This window comes from Lissotriton vulgaris, chromosome 2_1 (genome assembly GCF_964263255.1).
Source record: "Lissotriton vulgaris chromosome 2_1, aLisVul1.2, whole genome shotgun sequence".
Classification (NCBI taxonomy): Eukaryota; Metazoa; Chordata; class Amphibia; order Caudata; family Salamandridae; genus Lissotriton; species Lissotriton vulgaris.
The window spans coordinates 774,903,393-774,919,651 of NC_141687.1; the positions used below are offsets into that span (position 1 = coordinate 774,903,393).

General features: G+C 44.5%; 1 protein-coding gene across 1 annotated transcript in view; it reads right to left on the reverse strand.

Moving 5' to 3' along the window:
* Positions 1–16,259, reverse strand: part of SLC25A12 (solute carrier family 25 member 12) — a 486,415-nt gene that overhangs the window by 90,811 nt on the left and 379,345 nt on the right. Inside the window, exon 13 of the mRNA XM_086956111.1 lies at positions 14,614–14,694. Coding sequence (XP_086812237.1) covers positions 14,614–14,694 — 81 coding nt within the window. The remainder of the gene's footprint in view (positions 1–14,613; positions 14,695–16,259) is intronic.

Consider the following 16,259-nt stretch of genomic DNA (forward strand, 5'->3'; position numbering starts at 1 on the left):
TGATCCAAAGGAATGCACAAATTTATTAAGGCTGAGCTTAACTATTCCTCCTTGTAAAGTAAAAAAACATAAGCGACAAATGTTCTTTAGTGTAACAGACATTAAATCCATTTGATCCACTTGCCGAAAGGTGTCTTCAGAGAGAAAGGTTTTAGTCAAAAACTCAGTTCCTTCACATCACAAATGGCTTGTTGGAAGCTGAACGACATTCCAAGAAAGTTTTCGATGACTAGACTCACATTTCATCTGGTAGCCATTTCACAGCGTCATCTTCCATCTACCATAGGATCCCAGATAATAGAGTGGTGTAGACAAATGGGGACATGTTCACCTAAGACGGTATATTGTAAAAAAAAACTACCAGACAATTAGAATTCAGGACAAGACATACTAAATCTGGTCTGCAGAATATGGTACTCGCCTCCAAAAGGCATTACCTTGGACAAGAAAGGGAATTCAGAGTCATTCCAAACTAATAAGCCGTCCAACTTTATTCTGTGTGAATGGCACGTGAGCAGGTTTGTGGAAGTTTTTAGTAGGGTTATAATCTGCTGAAAATTTTATTTGTCTATGTTCTAATACTGTATTACCCAATTTTAGCCATTGAATCCCTCAGAGGAGCCAGTTTGCCCTTTGTTGGGTAAGAAGGGATTGGGAAATCTTAGACACAACTCAAAGGTGTCTCTGAGACAGCTGAGACAGACCAGAGAGGACTACCTCTGTATAAGGAGCTATATGAGTGGTTGATGCAGAAGCCTAATCGAGTGCCGAGTTGAGCAGCAGCTGAGCAGCGTGGAAGCGCAACCAGGAGGAGAAGCAGTCAGAGGTGGCCGGAGGAGTCAAGGAGTCGAGGAGAGGGGGCTAGGAGGTTGTGTTTGTAAAATCCTATGATAAAATTTGAAATCCTGTATATGTTGTTACTTATTCTAATTTGTTTTTACTTTGCCTTTTTAATAAACAAATGATCAATATTTTTATACAAAACACCATTGTTTCATGTCTTTGCTGATACCTGTGGGCACCATTTTCATTCAAGTGTAAATTTGGTAACTAATGTAACATTACAACTCCCTTGCTCCTCTAGGGAAGACCCTATGACCAATTAGTGATCTGATTGATAGTGAACCCAGGAGAAGGAACTCTGAATTTTTGTTATGTTTGTGCCTCCCTACCCCCGTCCCAAGCCCTACTGAGGAGGCCGTGTTACATTGGGCAGGTGCAGGAGCACGGGTGCCCCCTGGCATGGCTTGTGGCTCATTGAGAGAAGGCAGGACCCGTTCTAACAGTGCAACTGGAGGTTTGTGCTGCAGGCCCCCTTAAACCATTGCACCGGCCCGTTGCCCAGGGAGCCTGGCCCCAGCCCTCCAGAAACACCCCAGTGCAGGGCAGAATCATTGTTCCGCTAACTTCGCATTCCAGCCTAGCCTCTACGCACCTTCCTTACTTTGCCACTGGCCCTGGCAGCAAGGCCAGCTCCCTCAGCAGGTCTGAGCCCAGTAACCTACTGGCTGACCAAACCAGGTGGGTTCAAGTTCCAACGTTCAGAGCCAAGAGACCGCAGCCCTGCCTTGATTACAGAACTGCGGCCGGAAAAACCAAAACGAAAGCCACCACCTGACTGCAACAGTCCAAGCCAATTCCAACTGAATGCCTAATCAATCTAGGCTGAGTTACGGACCGAGCAGAGAGGGAGGACAAAAGCTAAAACCCCTACTAACACTACCCCCGGCCTGATCCCCATGGACAGAGTGGTGGAGCGCAAAAGGCCAGTGGAAGTTCCGTGGGGGGCACTAATCAGAAAGTCACATAGGTGAGTGAGCAGGGCATACAGGAAAAGAGAAGTCTCACTAAAAACCATAGGGTTATTAACACCTTGGCTGCTAGGGGTTTTCCCCTCCTGTGTTGGAAATTGAAATAGTCCATGGATCATGACAAGGTCAACTCGTCAAAAGCACAGCTCCACTGTGCCTCATGACGAGCTGACCTTGTCATGAGCATGGAAGGGGTTAAAGAACTTAAAGGAACCCTTTTTAGCAGGTAACAGAATGCCAGCAAAGAAGCAAAGGAAGAAGGGGTGGGTATAGGGAAGTGTAGTAGGTCTTAGACAGCCTCTTGAGGAGAAAGCAGGCTTCCTGCGGAAGCGGCCCAGCTAGGCCTGGGTACGGTTTGTTGGGGTCTAGCTCAATCCCGCTTGTTTCCCCATTAAACTCACCAGCACCCGCAAGCCAAGAAGTAAGTGTGTAAAGCGCTCTGATATCCTTCGGGATCAAGTTTGCGCTATATAAAAGTTTATAAATAATAAATAAATAAACATGTCAGGAAAACAATCCATACAGAGAGCGACGTTTGAAGCAGACAGGGACACAACTTAGGGGCAGTCAAACAAAGTCCCATTTGCCATGTCATTATCAGTAACCCGTCCAAAGACACAATGTTAAAAAGCAAAAGAAGCCACACCCTATCAACAATAATGCGGTCCAGGAGGACAAGGGGGGGGCCCGGGCCAGGGCAAGAAGGCACAAAAGCGATTAAGAACGCCTGACCCAAACTCCTTAATATGTTCAAAGGAAGAATTAAAAGAGACAGAAACAGCCTCATTAAAGCAGAAATTTAAAAAGGTTAGGAACCTAACGGCGCCAAAAGGCCAAGGCCATAAAATAACGAACCTTCTAATTCAGAAACAGAGAAAGTAAAACACTATGGGGAAAAACATGCCTACCACTCCCTCAACTGGGAATCTCACCGGGGACAGATGTCTACTACTCAAACAAGGCTAATTAACATGATACCCCTATCCCAGGTACAAGCACACCAAGCACAAGCACCCTCACAGTACAAGCGGAAGTGCACAAAATCAACACATCATTGTCATTTTCAACATCGAACCTCTTCATTTTGGGATTTTCTCAACCCAAGCGCTGACCGAACTAACAATAAAGGTCAGCTTAAGAGTCCCAAAACACAGGATCATCCATTGATTGAATTCATAAAAACAACATCAATCATGCAAGGCAAAGAGGCAAATCCAATCAAAACCCTCCATACCTATAGTACAAGAGAAAAGCCTTCGGAAGATACAACCACAGTCAGTATGAGCCCGTTTCTTGTCCACTGTAGTAGCTCACTAGTAAAGGACAAGTTCTCCTATGAGGCGAAGCCTTCCCTAAGCTCAATCGAGATGCCTCAGCTGAGGTGATTCCAATAACCGCTCCAAAGGAACAAGGGAACGAGACAAGGACTCCAGGCTTGGAAGCAGTAGCCAAAGCCACAAACACTGCTGTTCCAGCAGGTACATGGGGGGCACTCTTAACCAGCAGCGTCCGGTGCAGGTAAGTGCAGTGGGGCGGGGCGCTGGAGGGGGGATGTTGACAGACGACGGAACAGGAGTTATTTTTTATTTTATTTACCCTATTCCGTCATCTGTCGCCACCCCCCTCGCCCCGCCCGCCATACTTATCTGCACTGGCCGCTGCTGCTCCTAACCACAATGGAGGAAATGTCTTCAGCTATCCGACATCAAGCAGACAAACAGGAAATACAGGTTGACCTTCTTAATATCCTGGCACTACACATAGTTGGCATTGACAAGAAACTGTAAAACTGTAAGCCCTCAATGAGCTGATTCAGAGAGCCCAAAACCACAAATAGACACAGCAAGCTCCCAGTCAATATGTAAGATTAAGGGACAATCACCAGGCTCTCCCATTTATCCTGAACGACATCCTCCAGGAAATAAGACCACAATCAATTAGACCACAGGAGAGGCTTAGGGTCTTAGAATACGATTTAAGAGAAGCAGTACCCACCATTGATGCACAAGCAATCATGGATATCCCACTTTCAACATCACCTAAAAAACTTCATACAAGTCCAGCAGACAACAGTAGCGAAGGCAACTTGGAACCAGGGAATGGCACGAACTGGCAGGGATAATACAGCACATGAAAACTGGAGGAAGAAGTCTTAGAAATAGCACTTGAAGAAACTGAAATAAAAGGACTGACCCTTACCAATAGAGAAAGGAAACCCCAAAAGAAATATAAAGGCCCCTTTCGTCATCGACTCAAATCTGTACATATTCCGAGGAGACCTCAACTTTCACCTTGAGAACACAGACAACCCCAACCCCTCCTAGAAAGCATGGCACACCTCGGACTCAAGCTGCTTGTCATCGACCCCACCTTGCAGGATTCACGCTCGACCCCATCTTCTCAGCCAGAGACAGACTTTAGTACACCCACACAAAGGAACTCAGATAGACTATCACCACTGCATCAATTTTTTCATCTTGGAACCCCCCAAACATACTGACTCCACTGTCAGTGACACACGGCCCAGCTGGTCTGTTATCAGAGCAACAATGGACCAACACCCTCAACTCCGGCCTATCAACCACCACCAAAGACACAGAAAAAGCAGTAGAAAACTTCCCGAACTGGATCGCAGCAAATGGAGATGAAGTCACACCAAGGAAACACACCAACCCCAAGAAAAAAACACGATACCACAACTGGTTCACAGTAGAACTGAAAACCATGAAACTCGACTCTAGACAGAAGGAAAGAGGACGCTCCAGTAAGACCCTAGAGGAAAGAAAACAATTCAAAGACGTCCTCAACCGATACCACCACCTCCTTCCTGAAAAGCACCAAGAAGACCTTCCTAGCCATCCGCATCAACAACAGCAAGGAACTGTTCCACATCCCAATTCATTCCAACAGTGGCATACAGCATGGACATTATGCATGGTGGGGAAATGGAAAAGCTCAACAAGCTCCAAACACAAGCCTACAAAGCAGCCTTCTCTACACCAAAATCATCATCCCCAGCCCTGGTTTGACTTGAATTTGGCTTAACAAAATCAAAAACTAGAAAGAATGAAAGCTTTTGTCAAATTATGCTGGAGACTGCGCACCTCCGAGAGAGGTTCCTTAACCCTTTCGCTGCGGCGGCTATTTCGCTGCGGCGGCTATTCTGCCGCAGCGCTAACGGGACGGGGCGGCCGCACGGCGGCCGCATGCTGGTGACAGAACCGCTCCGTCACCAGCCGCGGTTGAGCTGTGCTCGTGACGGAGCGGTTCCGTCATGGCCCCGCCCGCTAATAGAACGCGCCGCGCAGGCGCGAAATTAGCGCAGCGCAGGCGCGAAATCAGCGCAGCGTAGGCGCGGCGGCCGGACCATGACGGAACCGCTCCGTCATCAGCACAGCCCAACCGTAGCTGATGACGGAGCGGTTCCGTCATCAGCAGGGAAGGGTTAAACAAACTGTGTTGGATGGAAATCAAGGAACAAACCAAAACACTCTTGGGCAGAATACTTAGGACAGGCAATAGATGAACTAGGTATCCGAGATGCATGGGCCAGTAACAGGAAAAAGCAGCCTTCTGTTGAGTAATCAAGTCTTCAACCAGATATCTGTTTCATTTAAATGATAAGAATCACTTTGCAAAGAGACGGAATGCTTGGACAGTAATCAATTCATATAAAAGCTTAGCTTGCCAGGGAATAACATTTTTAAAACTGGTATAAAAGAAACTAAGTGGCATCGGGACAAAGAACAGTCATTGTTAGCCTGCACCCAAAGAGCTCCCTGCACAAAGCACATGCACTTTATAATAAAAAAACAAGGCATCAGGAAATATAAAGTGGCATCGGGATAGAGAAAGTACACGATTAGCGCCTATTTTAAGAGCTCCTTGCACAAAGCACTTTAGAACCAAAAACAAGGGGTTAAAAAGAAGTACCCCATAGCTCAATGAGGCATTCCTCGTTCCAAGTCAAAGGCATACTGGAGCAGGTTTCCTATGTGCAAACACAAAAACATATTTATCTCTTCCATTAACCGTGACGGAAACGCACCTTTGCACAACACGAGGATGGGCCCAAAACGAGCACAACAAGAAACGAGCCAGAGAAGGCCATACACGGACTCGCACAGAAGTCGTTTAATTGTATAGATTTTTTATTTCGGTTATTGTATTTATAAATGTAAACAGTATGTTTTATGTGGTTTATTTGAGTATTATTTGCTATCATTGCAAGATTCGCTATTGCCATTAGTTGTATACAATGGTTTTTATTAATTATGCAAATAAACTTTACTTACTTACTTACATACACGAGCCACGGATTCTTGCAAAATGCTTTATCAAGGCAAGACACTTTACAGAGGGAAGACACTTCGTGGACCACGAGGTGCAACTGCAATATTATGAAAACATACCATCGTCATGGTGTCGTCATTTCTGAAAAGAAGTCATCTGCCCGGATACAAATGAAGAAACAATTTCAGAGCCACATAGACAGCCCTGAGTGTAGGGAAGAAGAAAAATAGCCAAGGAAACTACTGATCTCAAGGTGTCTTCATGCTTAGTGACGCCATTAGGCCTTGCAGAATGGTGATTCAGACTTCTGCTGCCAATGGCAAAGCAAAGTGGGAAAACCACGTCTCACGGTCCGCAGGCGATCACTTGCTCTATAGAGTGCCATGGGACTATGTGATCTAGTAAACATTGGGAATCACCAAGCTCTAGTGATCCCTTTTCTGAAATATGCTATCGTCCTTAGACCTGCTAATGTGACTGGATCAAGAAACAATTAATACTAATCTATTTCCCAGGTGACCACTCCAAATTGTAGGTGCTGACTAGGTATTTTATAGATTAACTGGAAAGACAAGAAAGTGGTACCGCTGCGCCGAGGATAGGCACCCTAAGCAGTAAGTAATCCAGGCAAAAAAAAAACTTGTGTCCCCTTGAGTCCTAAGATGTGCAGAAACATTCACCATCGTTTCAGTCCTTGGGATAGAAAAGAGTCAAAAGGTACTTCTTAGTGCAAGAATGATGCACTTGTGAAGGACCCGTGGGCTATAGTCCATTTCATTTGATTTGATTAATATTTGTAAAGCGCGACTAATGCTTGAAGGCATTTTGGCGCGGGCGTCTGTACTGCTAGGGATGACTAAAAGCATGACCAGAGCAAGACTTTAGCAGGGTAAAGAGAAAAAACAAGTTTTTAAGTGTTTTCTTAAGCTCATCAATAATACAAGTCTGTAAGAAATTAACTTGTGTATAAACATTCCCTGATTTTGGGGAGGGTAGTTTATAAAGCCACATGAATAAGTACCCAATGAAGGTTTTTTTCTTTTTTACTGCAAGAGGAAGTGGGTGGTTTGGGCCTAAAATCAACTACAATCGCCAAATAGGCCACACTGCAAATATAACCTCCTCTGGATAAGCACTCAATGGATGTGTTCCATGCTGCACAGTGCTTCAGCATGTAGCGCTACACAACTGCAACTGCAGCTACATGCTCAGACAGGTACACAGCAGGAGGAAGCTGAAAGTGGTTAATTCTGGCACTCTACATTCAGCCTTTTACCTGTAGCCCAGAGCTCGGCCAGATGGCCAACCCCGTTGGCGGTGATAACTGTAATCTTTCTAGCACAGGGCCGGCTTTAGCCCTGTTGGCGCCCGGTGTGACAATGGTTTTTGGCGACCCACACCCCCTGACAACTTCAGATATTTTCTCACTACCACCAAGCAAAAGTCCTCCACATCTCTGGAATCATAAGTTATTTCTAAACACCGCGCTCTTCCCTCTCTGAGGTCAGCTCCCCCTCCACAGGTCAGCGCCCAGTGCAGCCGCATCGGTTGCACTGCCCTAAAGCCGGCCATGTTCTAGCATGGGCTTGTCATCTAATAAAGATGAGACTTCTCAGGGGAGGATGCGGGTCTAGACTGGCACCCCCTCCTCCTAATTCTACAGCAAAAGGACTCGGAAGGTCATATTCTTTTGCAAGGGGAATAAAGAGATTTGTATCAAGAGGGTTAGGTGCAATCCTTCCAGAGAAACTGACGACCCCAAGCTGACATCTAAGCAATGTATAAACACATGAAGCATAATTTGAGTCCCTTTAAAGAACGGACTAATATCCTTATTTTGATTTTGTGCTATTAAATAGATCTGTCGAGCCTGGCCAGTCTACCCTGTATCGCAGCAGAACATAGTCTCCCAGCTAAGCCATCTGCATGAGCCAATTTGCAATGAATGCCAGGTTAAGTGCTTGTGCAGCCTTCCATTTGAAGTGCAGCAGCACTTCAGACTTGTTTTTTTACCCGAACCTGGACAAGATAAGAACAATTTAAGAGCAGATGATGAGTTGAGAGTGGATGAAACAGGACGCAATATCAGAAGCAAAGGCTTTGGAATTACGAGAAAGAGCTATTACAGTGAACGAGCGAGTGCTCTAAAGAGTCACTGGTGGGCTATCTTTAAGGGCAAAGTTTGATGTCCATAAACTAAGATGCACATGAGGGTAAAAACCAGTGGTGGCTGGCATCTACGGTGAGGGGGGAGGTGGGCGAGGTAAGCAAAATAAAAAATGTAAAATATTAAACACTTACCTAGCCTCCGCACTGTCCTCTTCTTTCTGGAACTGCAGTCCAGCCACCAGGAAACTCCCTTGACCAATCAGGGTGCTGTTCTTATGCTGTGAAAGCAGTGCTCTGAATGGAGGGAGTAGCCTCACTCGGTGCTCCACAGCGCCCTGGAGGTGTGCACTGGCTTCAACCAGCTGTCTTAAGACAATTGGTTTAGAGATGTTTAAAGTACGCATGTGTGACTGGCTGTCGCAAAACAGCCGGCCAAAAAGACATGCACACTTTAAACAGTGCACATACCGCCCACCCTGCTCCCAGCTTCTGTCACTCAGCAGCAGCCCCGCCCCTGTCCGGACGCTCTGTTCGGGACGGGGATGAAAAATAAAATGGTCATGAATTACCTTTTTTTTATGTCTCTGGGGTTTTGGGGGTATTTTAAGTGGGGCGACGCTCCTCTGCTACAACTGAGGAGCCGCCCCTGGTGAAAATACTGCACAGAATGAATCAAAGACATCTTTGAAGGAGACAGTGTCTTTTTGAGGGGCTAAAAAAAGACAGATCACCAACTAGTAATTTGGTTATCTGTAAAACCTGCTCTCCAATCCATGACTTACAGATTAGCCTATTCTTTATCTTGGATTGACATCAGCAAAGATCCAATTTAAACAATGAAACTGTAGAAGTATTCTGGATGCCTGCCTTGTCTGCGAAAGACACCTCAGTGACAAAAAATAGTCTTAAAAGTGAGAACAGTGAATTTATTGACAAACTTCCATCCACATGACAAAGTCCTCACTAGGATTATTGGCAGTTATAAATAGTGGTATTTTCGGCGATAAATGTATGCTAAGAGAATAAAATACCTTTGTGAATGAGGCCCATGCCGTATTAGCTAAGATGTTTAGTAATCTCTGTGAACTGGACTGCTACATTCCCCACTTCAATGGCTAAGGCATGAAACAGACAGGACTGTGTGGTACAGAGTTTGGGTGGGGAGCTCACAAAAAGCCCATTCTGGTAAATGGTAAAAGTAGGTCACAAGCTTGATTAATATTTGCAGTCTCACATAAGACTTAAAGGGTCAGAACAGTAGTACGTACCATACTACCCTGAAGACTGAGCTGGTACGCCTCCCATCTCCATGGCACGCCTGGCTGACTGACACCAAAGCCTGTGCTCTGCAGCAATGAGAGCCTTAGAAGAAACAAGGCAATCTGCCCAAGGGGTTAGCTTTGCATTTTAAATACTGGATTGCACTTCTCCGCTAACTGACACTCAAATACTGGGACCAGACCAGAGCTGGTGTTTGTCAGTTCATGAGACCTGGGTGTACCGGAGCCTGACTGGTTCCTAACGAAAGAAGTCACCCATAGCCAGGGCCACTAGAATTATTATGCGGTAGGGAAGGGCCACATTATGTGGTAGGACTAACTAAATTATGTGGCTAGAAAAGCCAAATCATGTGATGTAATGAGACACAATATTTGACAGTAGAAGTTCAGAACGTTCTCATTTTTACATGTTTAACACTGTCTGCGTAAAGGTTTCACCTCATTAGTATCAGTTTAACATCCATAAATGGTAATAAGGGACCATTCAACCTTTGCACTGGGACTTTCACTGTGCGACAACAGGTGTTGCCGCAATTTCAGTAACTTTTCATCTATTTGGGCTAGAATTTTTGTTACATTTTTAGATTATGCAGAAAATTATGGGTTATGTGGCAAATGTAAAACTTAATATTGTGAAAAATGCTGCAGCATCGCGTAATTTTAGTGGCCCTGCCAGTAGCTGAAAAGATAAGCCAAAAATACTGACCAGAGCTCAAGTACAGTACTCTACGTCAAGATCTTATGGCAGTAACTTGGCTAACAGAACCAGGGGGTAGAGTGAATTTTACCTGGAGTGTGAAGAAAATGTTTCAGAATGAGACTGAAAACTACACAAAGCACAACCCATAGTCTGGATAGAGATTATCTGGAGAAGCTTGAATGGAAGCAGCGCACTCACAGTATACACTGATACAAACCTAACAAGGTTAAAGAGGCAGAAACTCTTACGGGAAAACATGCTACGAAAAAGACTCTTGGCATCACCATGAAACAGGGTTGGCTCCTCCACTAAGGCGGAGAAGCGTCACCCCACTGCTCGTTGAGCAGGAAAAATACAATGATAATAACATAGTTGTTATCCTTTTATTTTTCACAGGTTTGGGGTGGGGTCGGGGCAGGGCGGGACAGGAGGTACAAGGGGAGGAGTGGTTTTCACACTCGAAGTGCACATGGCTACCTGGCCGGACATCTTGGCCCGGCCATAAAGTCATGCGCACTTTGCATGTTCCCCACCAGGCTGCATTACACAGCCTGGAGGTGAACATGCCCAGGACCCCAGTCCCCACCTGAGCCACCATCCCCGGCACTCAGACCAATCGCATTGCAGGTGGCTATGGGAAGCCTGGGGGCTTACTGGTTTACAGGCTCACCGGAGAAGCGGTGGAGAGGCGCGCCGGCGGACGAGGTAAGTGTTTTTTTTTTCTTCATTTTAATTTTGTCCACGTCTCTCCTATCCCGCCCCTCCACCCTCATTCCCTGCCAGCCACTATTGTCCTGGAACACCGTTTTTAAATGCCAGAGTAATCTGCAAAGGTAGGTACAATGCTCTTCCTTGTAAGAGGGGGGAGAAAAGAGGCCAGCATGTGGTGAAGCTTTCGCATGTGGAGGGTGACAGCTTGAATGGCATTAATTTCCTATCTTGTGCCTTTCACGAAGGGTGGAGGGGGCTTGTAGCCTGAGAACTATTAACTGAAATATGGTTTAGAGGAAAGCAAATGTTGAGTAACGCTTTACATAGAACGAGAAAGATCTAATCTGATTATAAGAAAATATTCATAGACGTAAGCAGCTACAAAAGAATTAACACTAAAAAAGGCGCCTTAGTAAAACAGCATTTTTACAACTTCTCAAAACAGCACTGGGATGACTTGGAAGAAAGATTACAAGTGATTTACTATTGAACTTAAGGAACACTCCATTCAGAATTCACAGAACTGGATCAGTGCTGGAATGCTGTATTAGAGATGGTCTGCAAAATATTTAAAAATACAAAATATATATGGTCAAAGTAGAAATATGGAGCAAATGATCTTAGCTCGCTTCATGCATGAACTATTTTGTGTTTACAGAAAAAACGCATTTATTAGAGCATCTTTCTTCACAAGTAACCTTGCATGCTGACAGGTGAAGGCTCAGGTATGTGCCCCGCTGCCACATCCAATCAAGGGGAACAAGAAGCAGCCCCTCTCTGCGCCCTCTGGGCCTAGTCTTTGAACGTTAAACTTGTACAACTATCCTCATTGGAGTCTGCAGCAGGTTGTCCAGTCTCCTAGCCACACACAGCTGGAAGTTATTAACTCCTTCACTAACTGCTGCCCCCCTTCCATCGCCCATGTTGAGCCGTTTTATGTTTATTTGGGGTACTTCGTACTTAGGCCTCTGTAACTTTTTGTTCACACAAGGTATCCCTGCCAAATTTACATCCTTTGTTCTAATACCCTGGGATTCTAATGGTACCTAGGGTTTGTGGATTCCCCTTGAGGAGACTGAGAAAACACCCAAAATACAGCAAAATGTTAAGTTTTTGTGAAAAAGAGTAAAAAAGCGCTCTTGATAGAAGTGTCTGTTTTTTTCATTAAAATGTCATCAACAAACAGTTTGCTGTGCTAAAGTCCCAATCTTCCCAGCTTTCAGGAATATGCAGAGCTGAATCAAAAACACTATTTTTTTATCACAGTTTTGTCATTTTTCAAAAAGGTTGCCTATTTTTCCAATTGTTTGAGCTTTCAACCTACTCACAATTTGTAGTGCAAAGCAGTGTGAAACCCATGGGTGAGCCAGGAAAACTATATATTTGTGAAAAGTAGACAAAATTCCGAATTCAGCAAGGGGTCATATGTGTTGATCCCTTATGGTTTTCCCAAAGAAAGTAACTGTTGAAATAAAGAAATATTGAAAATGAGTAGGAAAAAAAGGCCATTTGTGACAATCTTTTCATCTTTTATGTTTTGTCATCATGGCCGATTTACAAAAGCAATGTACCATTATGTTCGCTGGACCCTTTTGATTGTTGGGATATTTAGGGTTTGTAGTTTCTCCAAGAACCCAAAGTACCCTGAGCCAACTACTGAGCTGCACTGTACAATGCTCTTTTTCATTGTCTACCGACTATATAGGCCAATTCATATGGTGAAATATATGAAGTAAGAAATAGGTATTAAGGTAACCTATGTATTTCTGAAATGGGCACAAGGGAATTTTGGAGCAGTGGTTATTCATACATATCTGAATTTGTGGGGCACTCGTACGAGCATATGAATTAGCACTATTTTCAAAATGCCTTCTTTCTTACAAACAGGTTTACATTTGGAAGGCAGAAATGCAGTGCAATTGGTAATAACAATATCCTACTATTCTATGCTACTACATGTCTTCCAATAATAATGGTACTTCACTTGTGTGGGTAGGCCTAGTGCCTGCGTCAGGAAACAACCCAAGATGCAACATAGATACATAATATTTTTCCACTCAAAACTGACCCATTTTTTGCAAAGTGAGTAAGTGTGGATTTTGGGCCCTAGCTTAGCCGGGACCTTAACAAACCTAGCAAACCTGTTCATTTTTTAAAACGAGACAAAAGGCTTTGGTTATTTTACAGCTCCGCATGGATAGCACTATGCCAGTCCTATGCTAAAAAACTTTGCTGTACAAATGGCAATAGACTTTGACCCTTTCTCTCTCGGCGTGGACGGCACTGTGATAATCCTACGCTGAAAAACTTTGATAGAAAAACAGACATTTGAGGTGAGCAAATTTGTAGTGTCGCTGGCGTTGATGGTGCTCTATGCAGGAGCTGGTTTCCACCTAAACTTGAGAACCACTCAGAGTTCTCTGCCTTTTTTGGCATAATTTATGCATCACTCGAAGCCTGAAAGGGTATTTTTTGAGATATATATATATATATATATATATATATATAATTTTATTCCCTGGCATCTAGTGGGCTTTCTACCCCTGGGGGGCAGATAGGGGGTAATTACCCCCATCTGCCTCCCAGGGGCAGCAGAAGGGCTGTTTTCCTATTTACTTGGGGTGGGGGCAGGGCCGTGCCTATGCAGCCCCACCCGTATATCCCTATAAAATGAAAAAATCCTAGTCTAGTAGGCGTCCTGCCGCCCGGAGGGTGCATATCAGGGTTAATTGCCCCATCAGTCCCCCAAAAAGATTTGCAGCACATATCTTGTGAGTTCAACTGAGTTTCTGAAGGTGTTGAAGTTAGATCTATTACATTCACGTTTCATAAAGGTATTATTGGCGCTATCGAGGCATTTGTTAAAGGCTAACAGCAAAATAAATGGTATGGGCACCGAAAAGCCCTCCTTTTTTCATGACATCGCTCCAAAGAAGTGTTCGATGACAGCCAGAGTTAAGCAATGAAAGAAGGATGCTACAGGGTTGAAGCAAAGCAGAAAATGGAAGGTGCTCATGCTGTAAACACTAAAACTCTTGAATTAATGCAGAAGAAATTGATTTGAATAATGTGTTTGTGGTTCTCTGTCCCACCACATCCCTTTACATCACTTTCAATTGAAGCCAAATCTATCGGTTCCACAGCAGTTCATTCTGTGAGACACGAGAAGAGAAACTATGACTGAGTTCACCACAAAATGTGTTGGGTGTGTGCCAAATCTGGGAAAATGTGCATGTCTAGACGTATGTTTGAGTGCATGTCGGAATTATGAGCGTTGCAAAGTTTAGTTCCCACCACTTCTATTTTCCCCAGGTCAAACTGCAAATATTTACTTGGGAAAATGCAGGGTGTATGGATTTAGGCGCAAAAAAACCCAAAATTCATGATATTTCTTATTTTGAAGAACTTAGTTCAAGATATGCGACACTTCGCACACCGGTTAAAACTCACAACATGGAATATTGGATTTTAATAGGTACGATTACGATATTTATCAAAACTGTGGCCAGAACACTTGGAATGGAGGTCTCATTCTTCAGTCCCTCTAAACATGTGGAACTCGATACAAAGCTCAGGCCACAGTTAGCAATCATGAAGGTGCCTTGGTTTAACTTTGTTCATACATTTTGTGACTTTTTTTAAAGGATAAACACATAAATTTGGAACAATAATTTCCTGCTCAGATAAAAAGCACAAGGTCGGTACTTACACAACCTCCAGCAAGGATTTCTGCAAACAGGGGAACGCTGCCATCTTTCTGGGTGAATTTATCTCTGATAAGATCGTTCATCTGCCAAAAGAACACAGGAGCCAGAATGAGCACAAACACAAGACCTCAAGCTTCAGGTGAAATAGATCAGATGCGCTTTATTTGGTTTGTAGCTTTCAGATTAGAAAGAACATTGAGCATTACTGAATTAACTCACCTAGAGAAACTAAATAAAACGTGCAAGTTGGACATATCTCGAGCAGTAACAATATTAGGCTAAGAACAAATGGTCTGCTCAGAGATTGTTGAGTCATTCCAGGCATGAAGACAAATTATAGATTGAGGAGGGGGCTGAGTCTATCTGCATGGGCTAATTGGGCTCTCAGGGAGACCCCCCTGGGCTTGCGGAACTCTTGAGATCTGGCCTGTAGCCCAGAAGGGCGCTTTGTATCAGACATCGCTGCCATGACCATGGTTTTATGTTTGTCTGCATCCAAAGATGACATGTGAAAGCATACTCTGCAAGGCATTCATTCTACAGTGGGCGTAAGGCTACATTGGTGGGGGAGGGGAGTGGCTAGTGGGGTAGAGCTGGACAGCACAAACTGAGCAGCAACAACTCAATAGCTGAGTGAGGAAAACAGAAGGAGAATCACAGAAAGGGGACAAGCTGGAGGAAAGGCTCGTGTCTTTGATACTTTTCCTTTTTCCCATGCTCCCTTCTTTGTCCCAATACTTACTCTCATAACGAGGCTCTATCTCCATCAGAAAAGCAACTCATCTACCTTTTGTGTGGACTTAAAAGGAAGTCCTAGATGTTCCCCACAACAAGACCTTTCCTGTGGTTTCACTGAGGTTAACCCCTTCCGTGCTCATGACGAGCTGAGCTCGTTATGAGTTGTGCCGCTCGCATGCTCATGACGAGCTCAGCTCGTCATGTAACGCGGCCTTTTGAAAAAAGCCGCACATCGCGAAAAAAAAGGCCGCACGCATGTGGTTAAGGATGAAACATCTTGGTCTGGGACAGTGGGAACATAAGTACTAGAATGAAGTTCGTGATCCAGCCACTACCGCCTCTCACCTATCACCTTCCCCATTCCATTCCACACTCTCATGAGGATATCAGACGCACAAGCTTATAGAGTTTTTTCATGCATGAAGGGAGCCTGACCTAATGCAGAGAGCTACCTAAGGCGCACTCTGCCCCTCACCAACCTCCCCATATACCCAGCGTAATTTTTTATTTAAAAAATAGGTCACGGATGTTGTTAATGGATAACGGCTGCTCAGAGCTACCAAAAACAAGCTGGAAAGCCTCTTTATACAGTGGTTTCCAGCTTGTTTTCTCTGCCACCGTGTGGTTTTGGCTCGACACCGGGTGACCGTGTGTACGGAGCCAAAATCATGTGACACATGTTGCCGTGTTACTTGGCAATTCTGGGATATACCCAAGAGGCAAGCCATCGCCACAATCCGGAGACAAAAAACATACCTCTAGACATCAACAGTGCAACGCCACACCGTTCAATGCATCACTGTGGCAAGTGTGAAGAAACAAAGGCAAATCATAGATATTAGCCATGAACGCCAACTCGCTCTTCCCTATCCACAACAACACTGGCAGTTGCTAGAGCAGCATGAGAAGC